At 44.6% G+C, this 18,940-nt stretch overlaps 1 protein-coding gene across 1 annotated transcript; it reads right to left on the reverse strand.

The window, feature by feature from the left end:
- Positions 1–1,761: 1,761 nt before the first annotated feature.
- C1QTNF8 (C1q and TNF related 8) lies at positions 1,762–18,716 on the reverse strand. The gene is made up of 3 exons (XM_070761708.1): positions 18,519–18,716; positions 4,689–4,926; positions 1,762–2,788 (listed from the first exon to the last, which is right to left on the reverse strand). The coding sequence occupies exons 2-3, from the start codon at positions 4,918–4,920 to the stop codon at positions 2,223–2,225; spliced, it is 798 nt and encodes a 265-aa protein (XP_070617809.1). The 5' UTR covers positions 4,921–4,926; positions 18,519–18,716; the 3' UTR covers positions 1,762–2,222.
- Positions 18,717–18,940: the final 224 nt, after the last annotated feature.

Below are 18,940 nucleotides of genomic sequence, written 5' to 3' on the forward strand. Positions count from 1 at the left end.
GACACTAATCAAGGAGAGAAGCAACCTAGAACAAAGTAGAAATTTTCTGACCATGAGCACAATTAACCAGTGGAACAACTTGCCTTTAAAAGTTGTGGGTGCTCCATCACTGGAGGATTTCAAGAAGCAATTAGATAACCACTTATCTGGAATGGTACAGGGCTTCCTGCCTTAGAGGGGGTTGGAATAGAAGACCTCCAAGGTCCCTTCCAACTCTAACAAGTCTGCTATTCAAATAGTCAGTAAATAATTGGTCATAAATTGTGAGCTACGCTTATCATGCCATTCTTAAGATTCCCAAGAATGCCTGTCTACCCACACAAGCCAAGAAGTATTCGCAGAAAATAAAATGGCATGTGGCTACACTCCAGACAATGTCATGCTTCCTTTTTGGATGCCCCCCTCTTTTCTTTGAAGTGTATCCTCTGCCTCAAAAGTTGGTCAAGTATTCTGAGAAGTGATGGATGGAGTCAGGGGTGAAAGGCTACCTGTTCGGGCCGGTTCACTTGCACTGGTAGTAAAAAATGCTACAGGTTCACAAAACCCGTAGTAAAAAATACTAAAAAGGGGGGGGGGAGTTTTGCCGATCATGCGTCGCACAGCTGATTTTGGGAACTATTTTTCCCCGCTGAAACCTGCTAGGACAAAAGGGGGGGAGAAAGAAAGAAAGAAAGAAAGAAGGAAGGAAGGAAGGAAGGAAGGAAGGAAGGAAGGAAGGAGGAGGGAGGGAAGGAAGGAAGGAGGGAAGGAAGGAAGGAGGGAAGGAAGGAGGAAAGGAGGGAAGGAAGGAGGGAAGGAAGAAAGAAGGAAGGAAGGAGGGGGGAAGGGAGGGAAGGAAGGAGGGAGGGAGGGAAGGAAGGAATGAAGTGGGAGGGAGGGAGGGAGGGGAGTAAAGGACTACAAACCTGGCACTAGCAGCAGCTTCAGAGTATAATCCAGGGCTGGGAGGGACCTGGAGATCATCTAGTCCAACACTGCTCCAACAGGACATTGTTAAAGTGAGTTTCTGTCTTTTGATCCCCAGTCACATGATTGCATAGCATGCCCACCCAGTCACATGACCCCACCAAACCATGCCCACCAAGCCATGCCTACAGAACGGTAGGGGAAAAAAATTAGATTTCACCACCGGAGTCATTGAAGCGGTAGGATGTTAATCAACCTTACTAATTTGTCTTCCGGTCAAGAGATCTTTTATATCTGGCTTTAGCCACTGGGGGAATGTGCAAACCACTGGGATGTGGAATGTGCAATCCCTGGGAGAATGTGCAAACTCTCCTCCCTGGCAACTGTTTTGTGAGAACTACTCAGCGGGATCCCAAAGATTTCTGTCTCCATCACAACACTGGAAAATGTTGTAAGCCTAGTAGCACCTATTTATAAGTCAACACCACGGGAGCCCCAGGCACAGAATAGGACAGGTCACCACGGCCAATTCTCTGTGGCACAACTCAACATGGCCGATTCAACATGGGGATAATTAATTAATATAGTGTGAGAATCATCTGAAGATTTTCCTATTAAATAAAGGAGTTATCTGTGAGAATGATTCTCACACTATATTAATTAATTATCCTATCTTATAATTAAATCCGAGGATTTTCTATTATAAAACAGAACTATCTGTGAAAAATATTTTCACACAATATTCACTGTGGACAATTCAATAATGCAATTTAAAATTTTCAAAGTATATTAATAATTTAATAATGATTATATTGATATTTCTTTGATATATACAATGCGATATATGCACATATATATATAATATTTGTTTTCGTAGATTTTTACGGGTACAGATATGAAGGTCTTGGCTTAGTCAGGTTTCTTCCTGTGTAGGTTTCAGAGATTCCTGGTGACATTTCGGTGAGGTCCTACTTGTTGTAGCACAAAGCCAAAAGCACCAGTTTGAAGATGACAAGTGGGACCTCGATATATGCATGTGCACCAAGACAAATTCTTCGGGTGTCCAATCACACTTGGCCAATAAAATTCTATTCTATTCTATTCTATTCCATTCCATTCCGTTCCGTTCTAACTCTTGTCCTGCAGTGAGCTTTCGCACAGAGAGTTGGGCATGGCAAGTTGGCCACAACAAGTTGGCTGTGGCGAGTTGGCCACAGTGAGTAATCATAGGCTTCCCCTGTGCAAGACAAGCAGCTCTGTGACTACAGTCCATGGGAAATCACCATTGGAAGAGTAGACGGGCCCATTCCACTATTTTAGCCTTCGACAGGAGTTCCTTCCACGGCTGGCTTAATGAGGTGGCCATTGAAGATAATATAGATGTCCGACTCCTCACTGTAGATGGCGTTCTCCCTCTCCCGCTTGAACATTCGCACCCAGACCTCGTCCCCTTCCAGGAGGTCCAGCATGAGGCTTTGGCTCTGCATGATGCTCCTCTCGCTGGGCTGAGAATAGAGGATCGCCACTTGGTCTTCGTTCTTCATGAGGTGCAGGTAGGTTTCCTTGTAGTTCCAGGTGTGGACGTTCAAGCTGAAGAAGTAGATCCCAGGCACGTAGCAGAAGAAGCTACCAGTGAACATGTTGAAATGCTCGTAGAGGTTGACGAACACCGTGTCGAAAGTGACCCGCTGGTAGTAATCCAAACTGTGGAGGGGTTTGCTGCGTCCAATGGAGAAGGCGGCGTAATGCTGTTTGCAGGAGTGGCCAGGGGGGCCCACCTGACCTTTTTGTCCTTTCTGTCCATGGGATCCCTGCAGGCCAGCCTCTCCTGATTTACCTTCAAGCCCTGCGAGTCCTCGTTCACCCATCTCACCTTTTTCTCCTAGGAAGACAAGAAGAAACAAGATGTCACAAATTTAGATGGTGTGAAACGCTGCCCTGCCTTTTTTTTCCCCAGTTCTCCTTTCCTCCAAAAAGAAAGGAATGGAATAGAATAGAATAGAATAGAATATTGGAATGAAGAATAGAATATTGGAATGAAGAATAGAATAGAATAGAATAGAATATTGGAATGAAGAATAGAATAGAATATAGAATAGAATATTGGAATATAGAATAGAATATTGGAATATAGAATAGAACATTGGAATATAGAATAGAATAGAATGGAATGGAATGGAATGAAATGGAAGCATGCGCAGAAGCAAAAAAATGCTGAAAGTTGGCGAAATCTCCCACACATGATTGTCCACTTGCAAGATTTCACTTCCTGCGCATGTGCAGAAGCCAAATCTCGCACCAGTGTGCACGTGCATGCCGGCCACGCCCATCACCGGGAGCGCACTGGGAGCACTGGCGACAAGCAGCCCTTCACTGGAGAGATTCAACCTAAAAATAAGGAGGAATTTTCTGACAGTGAGAACCATAAACTGATAGAAACATAGAAACATAGAAGACTGACGGCAGAAAAAGACCTCATGGTCCATCTAGTCTGCCCTTATACTATTTCCTGTATTTTATCTTACAATGGATATATGTTTATCCCAGGCATGTTTAAATTCAGTTACTGTGGATTTACCAACCATGTCTGCTGGAAGTTTGTTCCAAGGATCTACTACTCTTTCAGTGAAATAATATTTTCTCACGTTGCTTTTGATCTTTCCCCCAACTAACTTCAGATTGTGTCCCCTTGTTCTTGTGTTCACTTTCTTATTAAAAACACTTTCCCCCTGAACCTTATTTAACCCTTTAACATATTTAAATGTTTCGATCATGTCCCCCCTTTTCCTTCTGTCCTCCAGACTATACAGATTGAGTTCATTAAGTCTTTCCTGATACGTTTTTTGCTTAAGACCTTCCACCATTCTTGTAGCCCGTCTTTGGACCCATTCAATTTTGTCAATATCTTTTTGTAGGTGAGGTCTCCAGAACTGAACACAGTATTCCAAATGTGGTCTCACCAGCGCTCTATATAAGGGGATCACAATCTCCCTCTTCCTGCTTGTTATACCTCTAGCTATGCAGCCTAGCTTCCTACTTGCTTTTCCTACTGCCCAAGCTCACCCATTTTGAGGCTGTCAGAAATCACTACCCCTAAATCCTTCTCTTCTGAAGTTTTTGCTAACACAGAACTGCCAATGCAATACTCAGATTGAGGATTTCTTTTCCCCAAGTGCATTATTTTACATTTGGAAACATTAAACTTCAGTTTCCATTGCTTTGACCATTTATCTAGTAAAGCTAAATCATTTACCATATTACAGTCCCCTCCAGGAATATCAACCCTATTGCACACTTTAGAGTCATCGGCAAATAGGCAAACCTTCCCTACCAAACCTTCCCCTATGTCACTCACAAACATATTAAAAAGAATAGGTCCCAGAACAGACCCTTGTGGCACACCGCTTGTAACCTGTCTCTGCTCAGAATACTCGCCATTAACAATAACTCTCTGATGTCTACGCTTCAGCCAGCTTGAAATCCACTGAACTATCCAGGGATTAAGTCCAATCTTCACTAATTTATCTGTCAGCTCTTTATGTGGAACCGTATCAAATATGGAACAGAAGTTGCCTTCAGAAGTGGTGGGAGCTTCATCACTGGAAGCTTTCAGGAAGAGACTGGACTACCATCTGTCAGAAATGGTGTAGGGTCTCCTGCTTGGCTGTGGGGGGCTGGACTAGATGTCCTACAATGTCTCTTTCCAACTCTGTGAACCTAATCTAATCTATCTGGTCTGCCTGACAAGGTTGACACAAAAAATATCGAAAGAGGTCACTTGCCTTTTAAGATGTGCATATCAATGTTGGGCTGGATCTTAGGGGTCACATAACGAGAGTCGCTGGTCATGCGTACGAATCGGGAAGCAGTGATGGAGTCCAGCTGCTCGTCCTGACCGCAGCATCGTACACACCGCTGAGACCTCCCAGGCCTCTTCTTTGGGGCTACATTTTCATCCGGAAGACTGCTGGCATGCCGTAAACACACCAAGAGCAGGAGAAAGATGGGATGCATGTTCAACTGGTCAAAGAAGAAAAGGGAAGTGGTTGACTGTAAAAAACACGACTTCAGTAACCGAATTGTCTTTCTTTCTTAGATGTATTTTACTCTGGGTATATCCTCTATAACCTTCATTGTGTATTTTACTATGCGTATACCCACTAAAACCCTCATTGTGTATTGGACAAACTCAATCAATCAATCAATCAAACAAACAAACAAACAAATAAATAAATAAATAAATAAATAAAATCAGCTGCCCTTTTAGAAACCAGAAATTTTTGCCCCAATCTCACTGCTGGAAGCAGGTCTGCATGAGATTTCAGCTGCTGCACATGCGCAACAGCCAAATCTCTGTGCAGCGCCTAGAGCAGCAGCAACAGCGGTCTGCCCCAAGCTTCAGCCGCATGGCCTGCTTTCTGCTCTGTCGTGCCGCAGGCACGTTATGACCTATAAGGCCCTACATGGCATCGGACTGCCTTCTGCTGCACGAATCCCAGCAGCCGATTATGTCCCTCAGAGTTGGCCTTCTCCGGGTCCCATTGACAAAACAATGTCGTCTGGCAGGACCCAGGGAAAGAGCCTTCTCTGTGGCGGCCCCAACCCTCTGGAATCAACTCCCCCCGGAGATCAGGACTGCCCCCACCCTCCTTGCCTTTTGTAAACTCCTGAAAACTCACCTATGTCACCAGGCATGGGGTAATTGATATACCTCTAGCTATTCCATTTCATGTATGGTTTGTTTGGATTATATGAGTGTTTTATAATGGGTTTTTTAATAATTGTTTTTAATATTAGATTTGTATTCCTGTTGTGAGCTGCTCCGTGTCTTCAGAGAGGTGCGGCATACAAATCTAATAAATTATTATTATTATTATTATTATTATTATTATTATTATTATCTCTTGGTGCGGCGATGGCACCCCGAGCGAGTCGTGGCCTTTGGGAGCAGCCGCGCTGTGCTTCTGAAGGCCACAACTCAATCGAGGTGCCATCGCTACGCTGAGAGATCCCTGCAGTGCAGAAGAGAACAGAACAGGCCACATGGCTGGAGCTCTGGGCCGCCCGGCCTCCTCCCCATGCCGCAAGCCATTTTCTCGGTGAGGGAGAAGTCACCACGCAAGCATTGGAGAGAAAGGTAAGGCAGGCGGCGGGCAGGGAAACATTTGGGTTGCTCACGGTGGAGCCGCTACTTGCAACAGGGCAGGCGGCGGGCGGGCAAATGGGAAGGGCAGGTGGCAGGAGTAACTTATCTGATTTTTGCTCTTTTCAGCTTCTTTGCTTCTGTGCATTCGTGGAATTTAAAAAAGCCAGAAATTGCACATCCTCACGCAATTGACTAGACCAGAGGTCTTCAAACTTGGCCACTTTAAGACTTGTGGACTTCAAGTCCCAGAATTCTTCAGCCAGCTATGCTGGCTGGAGAATTCTGGGAGTTGAAGTCTACAAGTTTTAAAGTGGCCAAGTTTGAGGACCCCTGGACTAGACCAATGATGGCAAACCTTTTTTTCCTCCCGTGTGCTCCTGACTCTGTTCCGGTGGCACCAGGAATGGTGGCCTGTCATTGGTGGGGAGGCAGTGCGGGGTGGCGGTTGTGCAAGCATGCATGGGGAAGGGCATTGCATTATAGATGTGGGCACGAGTGTGTGTGCTATTGCACATGAATGTGCCCTTTTGGCACACAAGCAAAAAAACCCAAAAACCATTCACCATCACTAGTATACAGTTTCCTGCCTGAGCTTGGGGTTAGACTAGAAGACCTCCAAGGTCCCTTCCTGCTCTGTTGTTCTATTCTATTCCAAATTTGTTCCTGTGGGTGATGTGAACTGTGAAAACTCTGGGCACATATTTCTACCTTATCTCTTCTAAGTAAGCAAGTTGAAGGTTTTGTTTTGCTACACTGGATGTTTGAAGGCAATGCCCGTTATCGCATGATCACTTCGAAGCCTAAGCATTGTTTCTGCTCAGCTTGATTTGGCCCCTTGTTTTCGTTTGCGCAACACAAGGTTTTGGCTGCTCATTCTCATGCTACTAGAGCAAATGTTATTTCATTTCCATATCATTTCAGCCTACTTCTTGTGTGCTGCTATTATAATCAAAACACAGATTGTTCAGGGGTGAAGAGAGAGAAGCTCCTCCAATGCTCCTATATTATAATCTGATTCAAGTAACTTCTTACATAAACTGTTACATTCTCAGACTGAAACACATAGTCCAGTGATAGGAAACCTTTTTCCCTCGGGTGCCGAACGAGCGTGCATGTTGTGCTATTGCGCATTGCAATTCAGTCTGGAGGACAGAAGGAAAAGGGGGGACATGATCGAAACATTTAAATATGTTAAAGGGTTCAATAAGGTCCAGGAGGGAAGTGTTTTTAATAGGAAAGTGAACACAAGAACAAGGGGACACAATCTGAAGTTAGTTGGGGGAAAGATCAAAAGCAACATGAGAAAATATTATTTGACTGAAAGAGTAGTAGATCCTTGGAACAAACTTCCAGCAGACGTGGTAGATAAATCCACAGGAACTGAATTTAAACATGCCTGGGATAAACATATATCCTAAGATAAAATACAGAAAATAGTATAAGGGCAGACGAGATGGACCATGAGGTCTTTTTCTGCCGTCAATCTTCTATGTTTCTATGTAATACTTGGGGAGGGTGAAAACTGCTTCCTCCACCTGCTGGAGGCCCTCTGGAGGACGGAAATGGCCTGTTTCCCATCTTCTGGTGGTCCCAGTAGGCTCATGTTTTGCCCTCCTCAGGCTCCAAAGGCTTCCCTGAAGCTGAGGGAGGGTAAAAACACCTTCCCTCATTCCTCAGGAGGCTCTCTGGAAGCCAAAAACGCCCTCCCAGAGCTTCTGGGCAAGCCAAAAATCAGCTGGCCGGCACACACATGCACGCTGGAGCTGAGCTAGGGCAATGGCTCGTGTGCCAGCAGATATGGCTTCATGTGCCACCTGTGGCACCTATGCCACAGGTTCGCCATCACTGACATACAGTAACTCTTTGAACTCCAGCGATGAAGGTGGGTTTGGAAGGCAGATAAACCAGAAAAGAGCTGACAACCTCACAATCCAGCCCAGGGGCAGTAAGTCTTCGACAATTGGCCTTTCTAAAGCCCCAACTCAGCCGACATGACAACGGATGCCCCTCTGAGTCACTTCCACAGGGGATGAAACAGGCCCTTTGCTCACCGTTCCATCCCTCCAGCAATGGTCAAGAGGAGGGGTGTTACATTCTCAGGCTGAAGCACAATAGGCTTCAGTCAGGTCCTCCATTCTGGGGGGAAAATACTGACTGCTGATTGGTTAGACCAGTGATGGCAAAACTTTTTTTCCTCAGGTGTCAAAATCACATGCCCTCCATGTGCCCCCTCCCTGAACATGCGTGCACTCACCCTCCCATGCTACCCCATTACCCGCCGCATGTGCGCATAACCCCTCCTGCTCCCCTGCAGTGAAGGGCTACCAAAAATTTTAATACCACACTGTGGGCGTGGCTTATGCATTTTCTTTCAACATCTTTCCGTGCAAATTGGGTGCTCTGGGGTGGAGCTCCATTTTCGCTACCCTGTTGTGTTCCCACCTGTCCGGGCAGTAGCCCACCCCTGCTCCCCTGTTCGCTGACTTCTGGTGGGCCCTGCAGGCCCATTTTTTGCCCTCTCTGGGATGCAGAGGGTCCTTAGATCCTAGGGAGAACAAAAATGTCACCCCCTGTCTCCCCAGGGGTCCTCCAGAGGCCAAAAACACCCTCCCAGAGCCTGTGCATGAGCCAAAAATCAGCTGGCCGGCATCCACGTGTATTATTATTATTATTTATTATTTATTAGATTTGTATGCCGCCCCTCTCCATAGACTCGGGGCGGCTCAGAGCAATAACAAAGACAATGTAAAAACAAATCTAATAATTTAAAAAACACTAAAAATCCCATTATTAAAAGCAAACATACACACAAACATACCATGTATAAACTATATAGGGAGATGTCTCAGTACCCCCATGCCTGATGGCAGAGGTGGGTCTTAAGAAGTTTACGAAAGGCAAGGAGGGTGGGGGCAATTCTAATCTCCGGGAGGAGCTGGTTCCATAGGGTCGGGGCCGCCACAGAGAAGGCTCTTCCCCTGGGTGCCGCCAGACGACATTGTTTAGTCGACAGGACCCGGAGAAGGCCAACTCTGTGGGACCTTACTGGTCACTGGGATTCGTGCGGCAGAAGGCAGTTCTGGAGATATTCTGATCCGATGCCATGAAGGGCTTTATAGGTCATAACCAACACTTTGAATTGTGACCGGAAACTGGTCGGCAACCAATGTATGCTGGAGCTGAGCTAGGGCAACAGCTCGCATGCCAGCATATATGGCTCCGCGTGCCACCTGTGGCACCCATGCCATAGGTTCACCATCACGGGACTAGACTGTCTGGCAGTTCCCTATCAAAGGGCTGGCAGTCAGACAAAGTCTTTGCTGGGTTGTAAATAGTTGCCATATTTATTTATTATTTATTTTATTTATTCAATTTTTATGCCGCCCTTCTCCTTAGACCCACGGTAGCTTACAACATGTTAGGAATAGCACTTTAACAGAGCCAGCCTATTGCCCCCACAATCCAGGTCCTCATTTGACCAACCTCGGAAGGATGGAAGGCTGAGTCAACCTTGAGCCGGTGATGAGATTTGAACCGCTGACCTTCAGATCTACAGTCACCTTCAGTGGACTGCAGTACAGCACTCTACCTGCTGTGCCACCCTGGCTCAATTATATAAAGAGCTGTTGCTTTGAAGCCACTACTTCTGTCTGCCTCTTCCATCCCATCCTATACCATAATACAATATGTGAAATTGTATTCTAGTACGATGTTATATTGCATTGCTAAATGGAAGTAAGATGTTTGGTTCTTTTGGCTATACTCTTAAAAGGAATTCAGGAGGGGAAAAACAGAAAAAGGGTCTTTCTAGAGGTAAAGCCTCTTATTCAACAGCTTCCTTTGTTCTGCACCAATTTGTGAATTTCTTATGCAGTTACTTTCTATCAGTCTGAAAACTAAATGGGAGGGAGGTGACAAAATGAGAGGTTAGAAAAATCTTTCCGCATTTTTCACCTACTTATTTTCATTCCACAAATGGAACTGAAAGAGAGGCTTGATTTGATTGGATTTGATTGGATTTGTATGCCGCCCCTCTCTGTAGACTTGGGGCGGCTAACAACAGTAGTAAAACAGCATATGACAATCCAATATTAAAACAATTAAAAACCCTTATTGTAAAATCAAACATACATACAGACTTACCATGCATAAAATTGTAAAGGCCTAGGGAGAAAGAGTATCTCAGTTCCCCCATGCCTGGCGGCAGAGGTGGGTTTTAAGAAGCTTACGAAAGGCAAGGAGGGTGGGGGCAATTCTAATCTCTGGGGGGAGTTGGTTCCAGAGGGACGGGGCCGCTACAGGGAAGGCTCTTCCCCTGGGTTCCGCCAAGTGCCATTGTTTAGTTGACGGGACCCGGAGAAGACCCACTCTGTGGGACCTAACTGGTTGCTGGGATTCATGCAGCAGAAGGCGGTCCCTGAGATAGTCTGGTCCAGTGCCATGAAGGGCTTTATAGGTCATAACCAACATTTTGAACTGTGACCGGAAACTGATCAGCAACCAATGCAGACTGTGGAGTGTCGGTGTAACATGGGCATATTTGGGAAAGCCCATGATTGCTCTCGCAGCTGCATTCTGCACGACCTGAAGTTTCCAAACACTTTTCAAAGGTAGCCCCATGTAGAGAATGTTACAGTAGTCGAGCCTCGAGGTGATGAGGCCATGAGGTTTGCTTTAATTTCCAAAGAGAGACATTTTCTAAATTGTCCTGGGAGGAATAGAGGGAGTCTTCGATGTACGTCCACAATTGAGCCCAAAATTTCTGTTGCTAAGTGAGACAAATTAGCTTTGCCCCATTTTACGACCCTTTTTGCCACTGTTGTTAACTGAATTGCTGCAGCTGATAAGTTAGTAACCCCATTGTTACAGGAATCTGGCTTCCCCACTCTCTTTGCTTGTCAGAAGGTCATAAAAGGTCATAAATATGATCCAGGTGCCAAGTATCTGAAATTTGATCACACGATCATGGGATGCAGCAAAGATTGAAAACGGTTCTAAGTCATTTTTTTCATTGCCGTTGTAACTATGAACAGTCACTAAATGAACTGTTGTAAGTAGGATGCTCATATGTGTGTGTGTGTGTTTGTGTGTGTGTCCCCCACACCCACAGTGTGGTAGTAAAAATGTTGATAGCCCTTCACCGTAGGTAGGTAGGTAGGCATAACATATTTTTGCTGATAATGAAAAGGAAGGGAGACTACTATAGATCTATTTTGGGCTTGTTTGTCTTCATCAGGTAGTCACACCTTTACTGGGATTTGAACCTGGGGCTCTGCCTTTCAATAACACATATATACTTTCAATAACACATATACATACATACATACATACATACATACATACATACATACATACATACATACATATGTTGCTGTTAAGTGAAAAGGAAGGGAGACTGTTATAGATCTATTTCAACTTTGTTATGGTCTCATCAGACAGACATATATAAAAATTGTATTATATCAGACAGACTCATCAGACAGACATATATAATCTACGAATAGATAGATAGATAGATAGATAGATAGATAGATAGATAGATAGATAGATAGATAGATAGATAGATAGATAGTGTTCTGTCTGGGTCCCCCCCAGACGCCAACACCAACCAAAAAGAGTATCCAGACACACTGGTAAAAAGCAAAGGCAGTTTATATAATTCAAAGCAAACACAGGTAACAAAAACTGTTCTTACAGACAGGAACACTATGAAGCTTCACAGAGGTTTCACGAAGGCCAGGCAATAAAACAGGATTCTTGCTGGCAAAAACAATGCTGGAGATAATAAAACCCACGCCTCCCCCAAGTTTTCCAGACTTCTAGGCCACAAACCAAGATCAGAGACGCCGAGAATCGAAGCAAGGTCACAGGACTCCCAATTGATAACTCTCCACAAGACTGTAAAGGTGGGCCTGCCTTTTCAACCCTGCTGAGGAGAGCCACACCCAAGCCCAGCTGTTGCCAATTCAGGGATGGAAATACCTTTCTAATTGGCCCCGTCTTTGAGCTGCTCGTCGCTGCCTCATGTCTATTATAGCCTGTGCGTCTTCATCCAATGAATCCAGGCTACTAGCTGGGGAGAGGGCCCCCCCCGGGGGTCTCAGGCTGCTCTCCCTCCTCCTCTTCCTGACGTTCCTCTCCCCCATCTGCCTGGTCCTCCCCCTCCTGTTCACTGTCCTCCTCTTCTGGGCATGGATCCGGCAGAGATCCAGCCGGTCCCTGAGGAGCCTCAGACTGAATCACAACAGAAAGATAGATAGATAGATAGATAGATAGGTAGGTAGGTAGGTAGGTAGGTAGGTAGGTAGACAGATATACATTTTAAAGTACAAAACAATACATACATACATCAACACATCAACATATATTTACTTTTTACAACAGTTGGGTCGCGGTATTTATTCTATTTTTTACATTTTCCCCTTTTAAACTTCTCTGATTATCTTTATATTTAAGACCTATTTACACATTTCTATCTTTATTTCTTTACACTGGTTACTTATAACACCATTATATAGATTTGATGGTGTGAATACAGTACTGTTCAGACAACATCAAGAACTATAAAACCGGCTGGCAAGGAAAATTTAAAAATAATAACAGAGAAAGCCTTGAAAATGGCTTTTCTCTCCTAGTCGCAAAATAGCCCCCAAAAGCAATTTTGCTTCTGGGAGGAAGACTCTTTTGAATGTTTGAAAACATTTTAGATTGTGTTTAGTATATTGGATTTTTGATCAATGGCTGCAATTAGATTGAAGTCATACTAGGCAGCAATGGAGGGTTAAAAAAAACGAAGATGATCACGGAAACATAATAAATGCCTTTTAGAAGTTTGTCCTTCTCGATGCCCTTGCAAAAGGGAACGGGTCAGCTTAACCATACTGACCCCAGGGATAGACAGCAGTAGATGTGCAGTTCAGTTCAGAGGGCTGGGTCAATTTTGGAGGACCAAATCTAAGGGTGACCTCTCTTAAAGGAAAGAGTACATACACCTTTGGAATACAATGATACCTCTACCTACAAATGCCTCTACTTATGAACCTTTCTAGATAAGAACCGTGTGTTTAAGATTTTTTTGCCTCTTCTCAAGAACCATTTTCTACTTACAAACCCAAGCTTCCGAAACTGTAACTGGAAAAGGCAGGGAGAAGCCTCCGTGGGGCCTCTCTAGGAATCTCCTGGGAGGAAACAGGGCCGGAAAAGGCAGGGAGAAGCCTCCGTGGGGCCTCTCTAGGAATCTCCTGGGAGGAAATAGGGCCGGAAAAGGCAGGGAGAAGCCTCCGTGGAGCCTCTCTAGGAATCTCCTGGGAGGAAACAGGGCCTCCACCCTCCAGTTGGTTCACTCAATTCATTGGTATATAAGAGGAGAGAAGGGCAAACACAGCTGGAGAGTCTGTGATGCTAGATAAATAGATAAATAAAACAGACTTAAGAGTGAAGCCTGTGGAAACAGCTGCCTGAACCTGGCCTATCTTGAAGGGCTCATATGCACCTCCAATCTGAAGCATGGGGGCCTGTCAAATAAGGAATCCTAGCACAGGGAGAGACGTAACATTATAATAGCAATAGCTTCTTAGAAAACATATATACTGCTTCACATGGCCTTACAGCACTCTCTAAGAGGTTTACAGAGTCAGCCTCTTGCCCCCAACAATCTAGATCCCCATTTTACTGACTTTGGAAGGACGGAAGGCTGAGTCAACCTTGAGCTGGCCTCTCTAGGAATCTCCTGGGAGGAATCAGGGCCAGAAAAGGTGGGGAGAAGCCTCCGTGGGGCCTTTCTAGGAGTCTCCTGGGAGGAAACAGGGGCAGAAAAAGCAGGGAGAAGACTCCGTGGGGCCTCTCTAGTAATCTCCTGGGAGGAAACAGGGCCGGAAAAGGTGGGGAGAAGCCTCCATGGGGCCTTTCTAGGAGTCTCCTGGGAGGAAACAGGGGCAGAAAAAGCAGGGAGAAGCCTCCGTGGGACCTCTCTAGGAATCTCCTGGGAGGAAACAGGGCCTCCACCCTCCCTGTGGTTTCTCCAATCCCACGCATTACAGTATTTGCTTTTGCATTGATTCCTATGGGAAAAAATTGCTTCTTCTTACAAACTTTTCTACTTAAGAAACTGGTCACGTAATGAATTAAGTTCATAAGTAGAGGAACTACTGTACTAGGAAGAGAGAAGGAGAGAAGCAACCTGGAATTGAGGAGAAACCTACTAATAATGAGGACAATAAATCAGTGGAACAGCTTGCCACCAGAGGTTGCGAATGCTTCATTATTGGAGGTTTTTAAGAAGAGACTGTATAGTCACTTAATTGGAATGGTATAGGGCAGCGATAGCAAACGTTTTTTGCTTCACATACCAAAATATGCTGTGTACATGTGTTTTCCCTTGACCCCCAAGGGAATCCTGCCTGCCTCAACCAACATAGAGGTAGCACTTGGACATCCGTTTCAATAACCACTGGAGGTTTTTAAGAGACTAGAAAGTCACTTATCTGAAAATAGTATACTGTTGGTTCTCCTGCTTGAGCAGAGGGCTGGACTAGAAGACCTCCAAGGTCCCTTCCAGCTCTGAATACACCGAGGGATGCATTGAGGGGGGGAAACAAAAAAATCTTCAGCCACCAGCCATTTAATGGCCATTCAAGCTTACAACAGACTTCAAAAAAGTCCCCATCAGTATCCAAAGTTATTAGTGGGAAAAATAGGAGCATTGAACATTGACCCAACTTCAGAGGTCAAAGTGTCTGTTCTATTTTGCCTAAAGATCAGGCCAGCCCTGTCCTCCTAATCATGACATTCCCTTCTGCTTGACTTGTCCTACTTGATTCATTCCAGCTGTTTGAAAGCAGGTCTTTGAAAGGAACAATATCTCCCTGCCTTTCCTCTATGGATGCTCTCCTTTCAAATGTTACATATACAGAACATAAACATTGAATGCAAAGCACAAAATGCCTTTCCCTGTGTTCTTTCTAAGCCAGTCCTCAATCAATTTGTTTTCTTTCTTTCCTTTTTTTTTTCAAAGGAAAAGAGAATTTGAGGGAAATTACTCTGGGGATAATATGATGATGTACGGGCTCTAAGTGAATTGCTCGCTTGGACGTTTTTCTGCTACTCGGAATAATAGAACAATGTGTAACTGGAAATATCAAATCAGTACAGATAGTCTTTATGACCACAATTGAACCCGAAGTTTACGTAGCTAAGTGAAACGTTTGTTCGGTGAGTTTTGTCCTGTTTTATAACTTTTCTTGCCATGGATGTCAAGTCAGTCATTCCATTTGTTAAGTTAGTAAGCTGGTTGTTAAGTGAATGTTGCTTCCCAACTGACACTTCTTCTCCGAAGGTACAAAAGTAGATTGCATGATCCCAGGACTCTGGAACCATCAGATACAAATTAACAGAGTTGGAAGGGATCTGGTAGGTCATCTACTCCACCCCTCTGCCCAAGCAGGAGACCCTTCACCAGTGATGGCAAACCTTTTCTCCCTCAGGTGCCAAAAGAGCATGTGCATGGGCTATCGCGCATGGACGAGTGCCCACACCCATAATTCAATGCCTGGGGAGGGCAAAAACAGCTTTCCCCACCCGTTAGAGCAGTGTTTCCCAACCTTGGCAACTTGAAGATATTTGGACTTCAACTCCCAGAATTCCCCAGCCTGCATTCAGATCGTGCAGAATGCAGCTGCGAGAGCAATCATGGGCTTTCCCAAATATGCCCATGTTACACCAACACTCCGCAGTCTGCATTGCTTGCTGATCAATTTCCGGTCACAATTCAAAGTGTTGGTTATGACCTATAAAGCCCTTCATGGCATCGGACCAGAATATCTCCGGGACCGCCTTCTGCCACACGAATCCCAGCAACCGGTTAGGTCCCACAGAGTTGGCCTTCTCCGTGTCCCATCGACTAAACAATGTCATTTGGTGGGACCCAGGAGAAGAGCCTTCTCTGTGGCAGCCCCGACCCTCTGGAACCAGCTCCCCCCAGATATCAGAGTTGCCCCCACCCTCCTTGCCTTTCGCAAGCTCCTTAAAACCCACCTCTGTCGTCAGGCATGGGGGAATTGAAATTTTTCCCTTCCCCCTAGGCTTATAGAATTTATACGTGGTATGCTTGTTTGTATGATTGGCCTCTTAAATTGGAGTTTTTTAGATTATTTTTAATATTAGATTTGTTACATTGTCTTCTTTATTGTTGTTAGCCGCCCCGAGTCTTCGGAGAGGGGCGGCATACAAATCGAATAAATAAATAAATAAATAATAAATAAATAAATCTTCAAGTTACCAAGGTTGGGAAACACTGCCTTAGAGGCCCTCTGGAGGCTGGAAATGGCCTGTTTTCTAACTTCTGGGGGTGCCCAGTAGGCTAGTATTTCACCCTCCCAGGCTCCAAAGAGTGCCCTGGAGCCTGTGGAGGGTAAAAATGTCCTCCCCCATCCCTCTGGAGGCTCTCTGGAAGCCAAAAACGCCCTCCCAGAGCCTCTGTGCCAGCCAAAAATTACCTGGTCGACACACACATGCACATTGGAGCTGAGCTAGGGCAACAGCTTGCGTACCAACAGATATGGTTCCGCGTGCCACCATAGATTCGCCATCACTGCTCTACACCATTTCTGACCGATGGCAGTCCAGTCTCTTCTTGAAAGCCTCCAGTGATGAAGCTCCCAAAACATCTAAAGTCATTAAATAAAAACCCTCTGAATTTTGATCATGTGACCACGAAGAAAGGGCAAAGGTCGTAACTGTAAAAAACGATCGTAAGCCACATTTTTCAGTGCCCTTGTAACTTTGAATGGTCACTAAATGAACTGTACTACCTGTAGTCCCAGAGGTGCTTTTTTTCAAAAGGACTCCCTTTGTTTTTGCTTGAGGGTGTTTTGCTTCTCATCCAAGAAGCTTCTTCAGTTCCACTAATGTTGTTTGCTTTTTAAGCGGTTTAAATTTCTGAAGAAGAAGGAGTTTGAACTGTGGTTTCTTCCCCAAACCCCCAAAACATTAACCTTAGACGGTTTGCAGTTGACCTCCCCGCATCCCTAAGAGGTCTGTAAGGGGTGTGCATAAGTGCGCTATTGTGCCTACCATCTAGTGAAGGATTGCTGGCCCCTGCTGCTATCAGTACCCTCCGCACGGCCCTCCACATTTCAGGCACGTGCGCGCACCCGAGCAAGATTTTGCTTCTGTGCATGCACAAAGGCATGCACTCATGAGATTTCAGTGGTTTTTTGCTTCTGCGCATGCACAGAAGCAAAAAATTGCAGAAAATTGTCAAAATTGTGCCTGTGTGTCCTCTCATGAGATTTTGCTTTCTGTGCATGCGCAGAAGCAAAATCTTGGTCAAGCGGACGTGCCCACCTGCTGGTCACCCAGAGCTGCATGTGCAGCACCATTTTCACTACCAGAATGCCGTCCCCCCCATCCGGGTAGGAACCCAATACTGCTACTGTCCCTGTCCTATCGTCCTAATTGTACTAATTTATCTGTACCTACTTTGTTTAGAATAGAATAAAATAGAATAGAATAGAATATGAATATGGAATATGGAATGTAGAGAATAGAGAATAGAGAATAGAGAATAGAATATGGAATATGGAATATAGAAAATAGAAAATAATAGAAAATAGAATAGAATAGAATAGAATTCTTTATTGGCCAAGTGTGATTGGACACAGAAGGAATTTGTCTTTGGTGCAGATGCTCTCAGTGTACACAAAAGAAAATATAGATTTGTCAATAATCATGTGATATAATGCTTAATGATTGTCATAGGGGTCAAATAAGCAATCAGGAAACAATCAATATTAAGATAAATCATAAGGATAAAAGCAATAATGTACAGTCATACAGTCATAAGTGGGAGGAACAATGAGAAAAACTAACAGTAATAGTAATGCAGACTAAGGGAATAGTTTGACAATAGTGAGAGAATTATTTGTTTAGTAGAGGGATGGCGTTTGGGGGAAAACTCTCCTTGTGTCTAGTTTTTTTGTTGTGCAGTGCTCTGTAGTGACGTTTTGAGGGTAGGAGTTGAAACACTTTATCTTTACGTATGTACCAATACCTGCTATCTTGTACATGTTTGAATAAATAAATAAACAAACAAACAAATATATAAATAATTTCCCTGTCATCCAGTTAGAGCCGAAGATGCTTCTTGGATGAGAAGAGAAACATCTTGGATAAGAAGCGAAAGAGTTGCCTTTTGAAAAAGCACCTTTGGGACAACCCTGACCTGGATGACAGAGAATCTCCACAGACATCAATAGCAGTAGATCTCTTCACCACCTGTCCTATGAAACAAGCCTAAAACCCCAGCCAAGAATGTGAAAGAAACTCTCAACCAGCCCGAGAATAAAGTAGAAAACCAGAAGCCATTTCACAGCAGGAGAAAAAAGTCTGAGAAACCATGAAGGCAGATGTTTTTGTTTTTTTAAAAAAAAACAACATTAAAAATGGACAAATGCAACCACCCCATTACCTGGCTTTGATGGATGTTCAGGAAGATCTTTTTTATGGATGGATGGAAAGATAACACTGAGTTCTGCGAGAGGAAGGCTTGTTTGCCTCAGTTTGTCTTTCTGACAGCTTTTCCTTTCATGGGCCACAATAGATACCCGGAGGCAGGGAAAAATGGTCTCTCCAGGACACCCTGAGGGTTAATGAGAGCTCTTGAGAACTGGTCCTTCTAGGAAAAGACACAGATTTCTGCAAAAAAAAAAGTCCAGATGCCAGGGAGGAGGCGGAGGGGAGAGGAGGAGGAACGGCTGCAAAATAGCCACGTCACAGAGAGCATTTTCTTCTACTTTCTCTCTTTCTGGACCAGTTTGTTGTGGCTCCGTCCTTCTCCTCTATCTCCAGGAGATTTTCACAGCAGCCAAAACAGAGAATTGTTGATTCTGA

The sequence above is a fragment of the Erythrolamprus reginae genome, chromosome 9 (assembly GCF_031021105.1).
Source record: "Erythrolamprus reginae isolate rEryReg1 chromosome 9, rEryReg1.hap1, whole genome shotgun sequence".
In the NCBI taxonomy this organism is placed as follows: Eukaryota; Metazoa; Chordata; class Lepidosauria; order Squamata; family Dipsadidae; genus Erythrolamprus; species Erythrolamprus reginae.

Coding starts and splice junctions, on each gene's coding strand:
- C1QTNF8 (XM_070761708.1), bottom strand. CDS start 4,920: ATGCATCCCATCTTTCTCCTGCTCTTGGTGTGTTTACGGCATGCCAGC. Junction 2,789..4,688: donor TGATATGCACATCTTAAAAG/GCAAGTGACCTC, acceptor TTGTCTTCCTAG/GAGAAAAAGGTGAGATGGGT.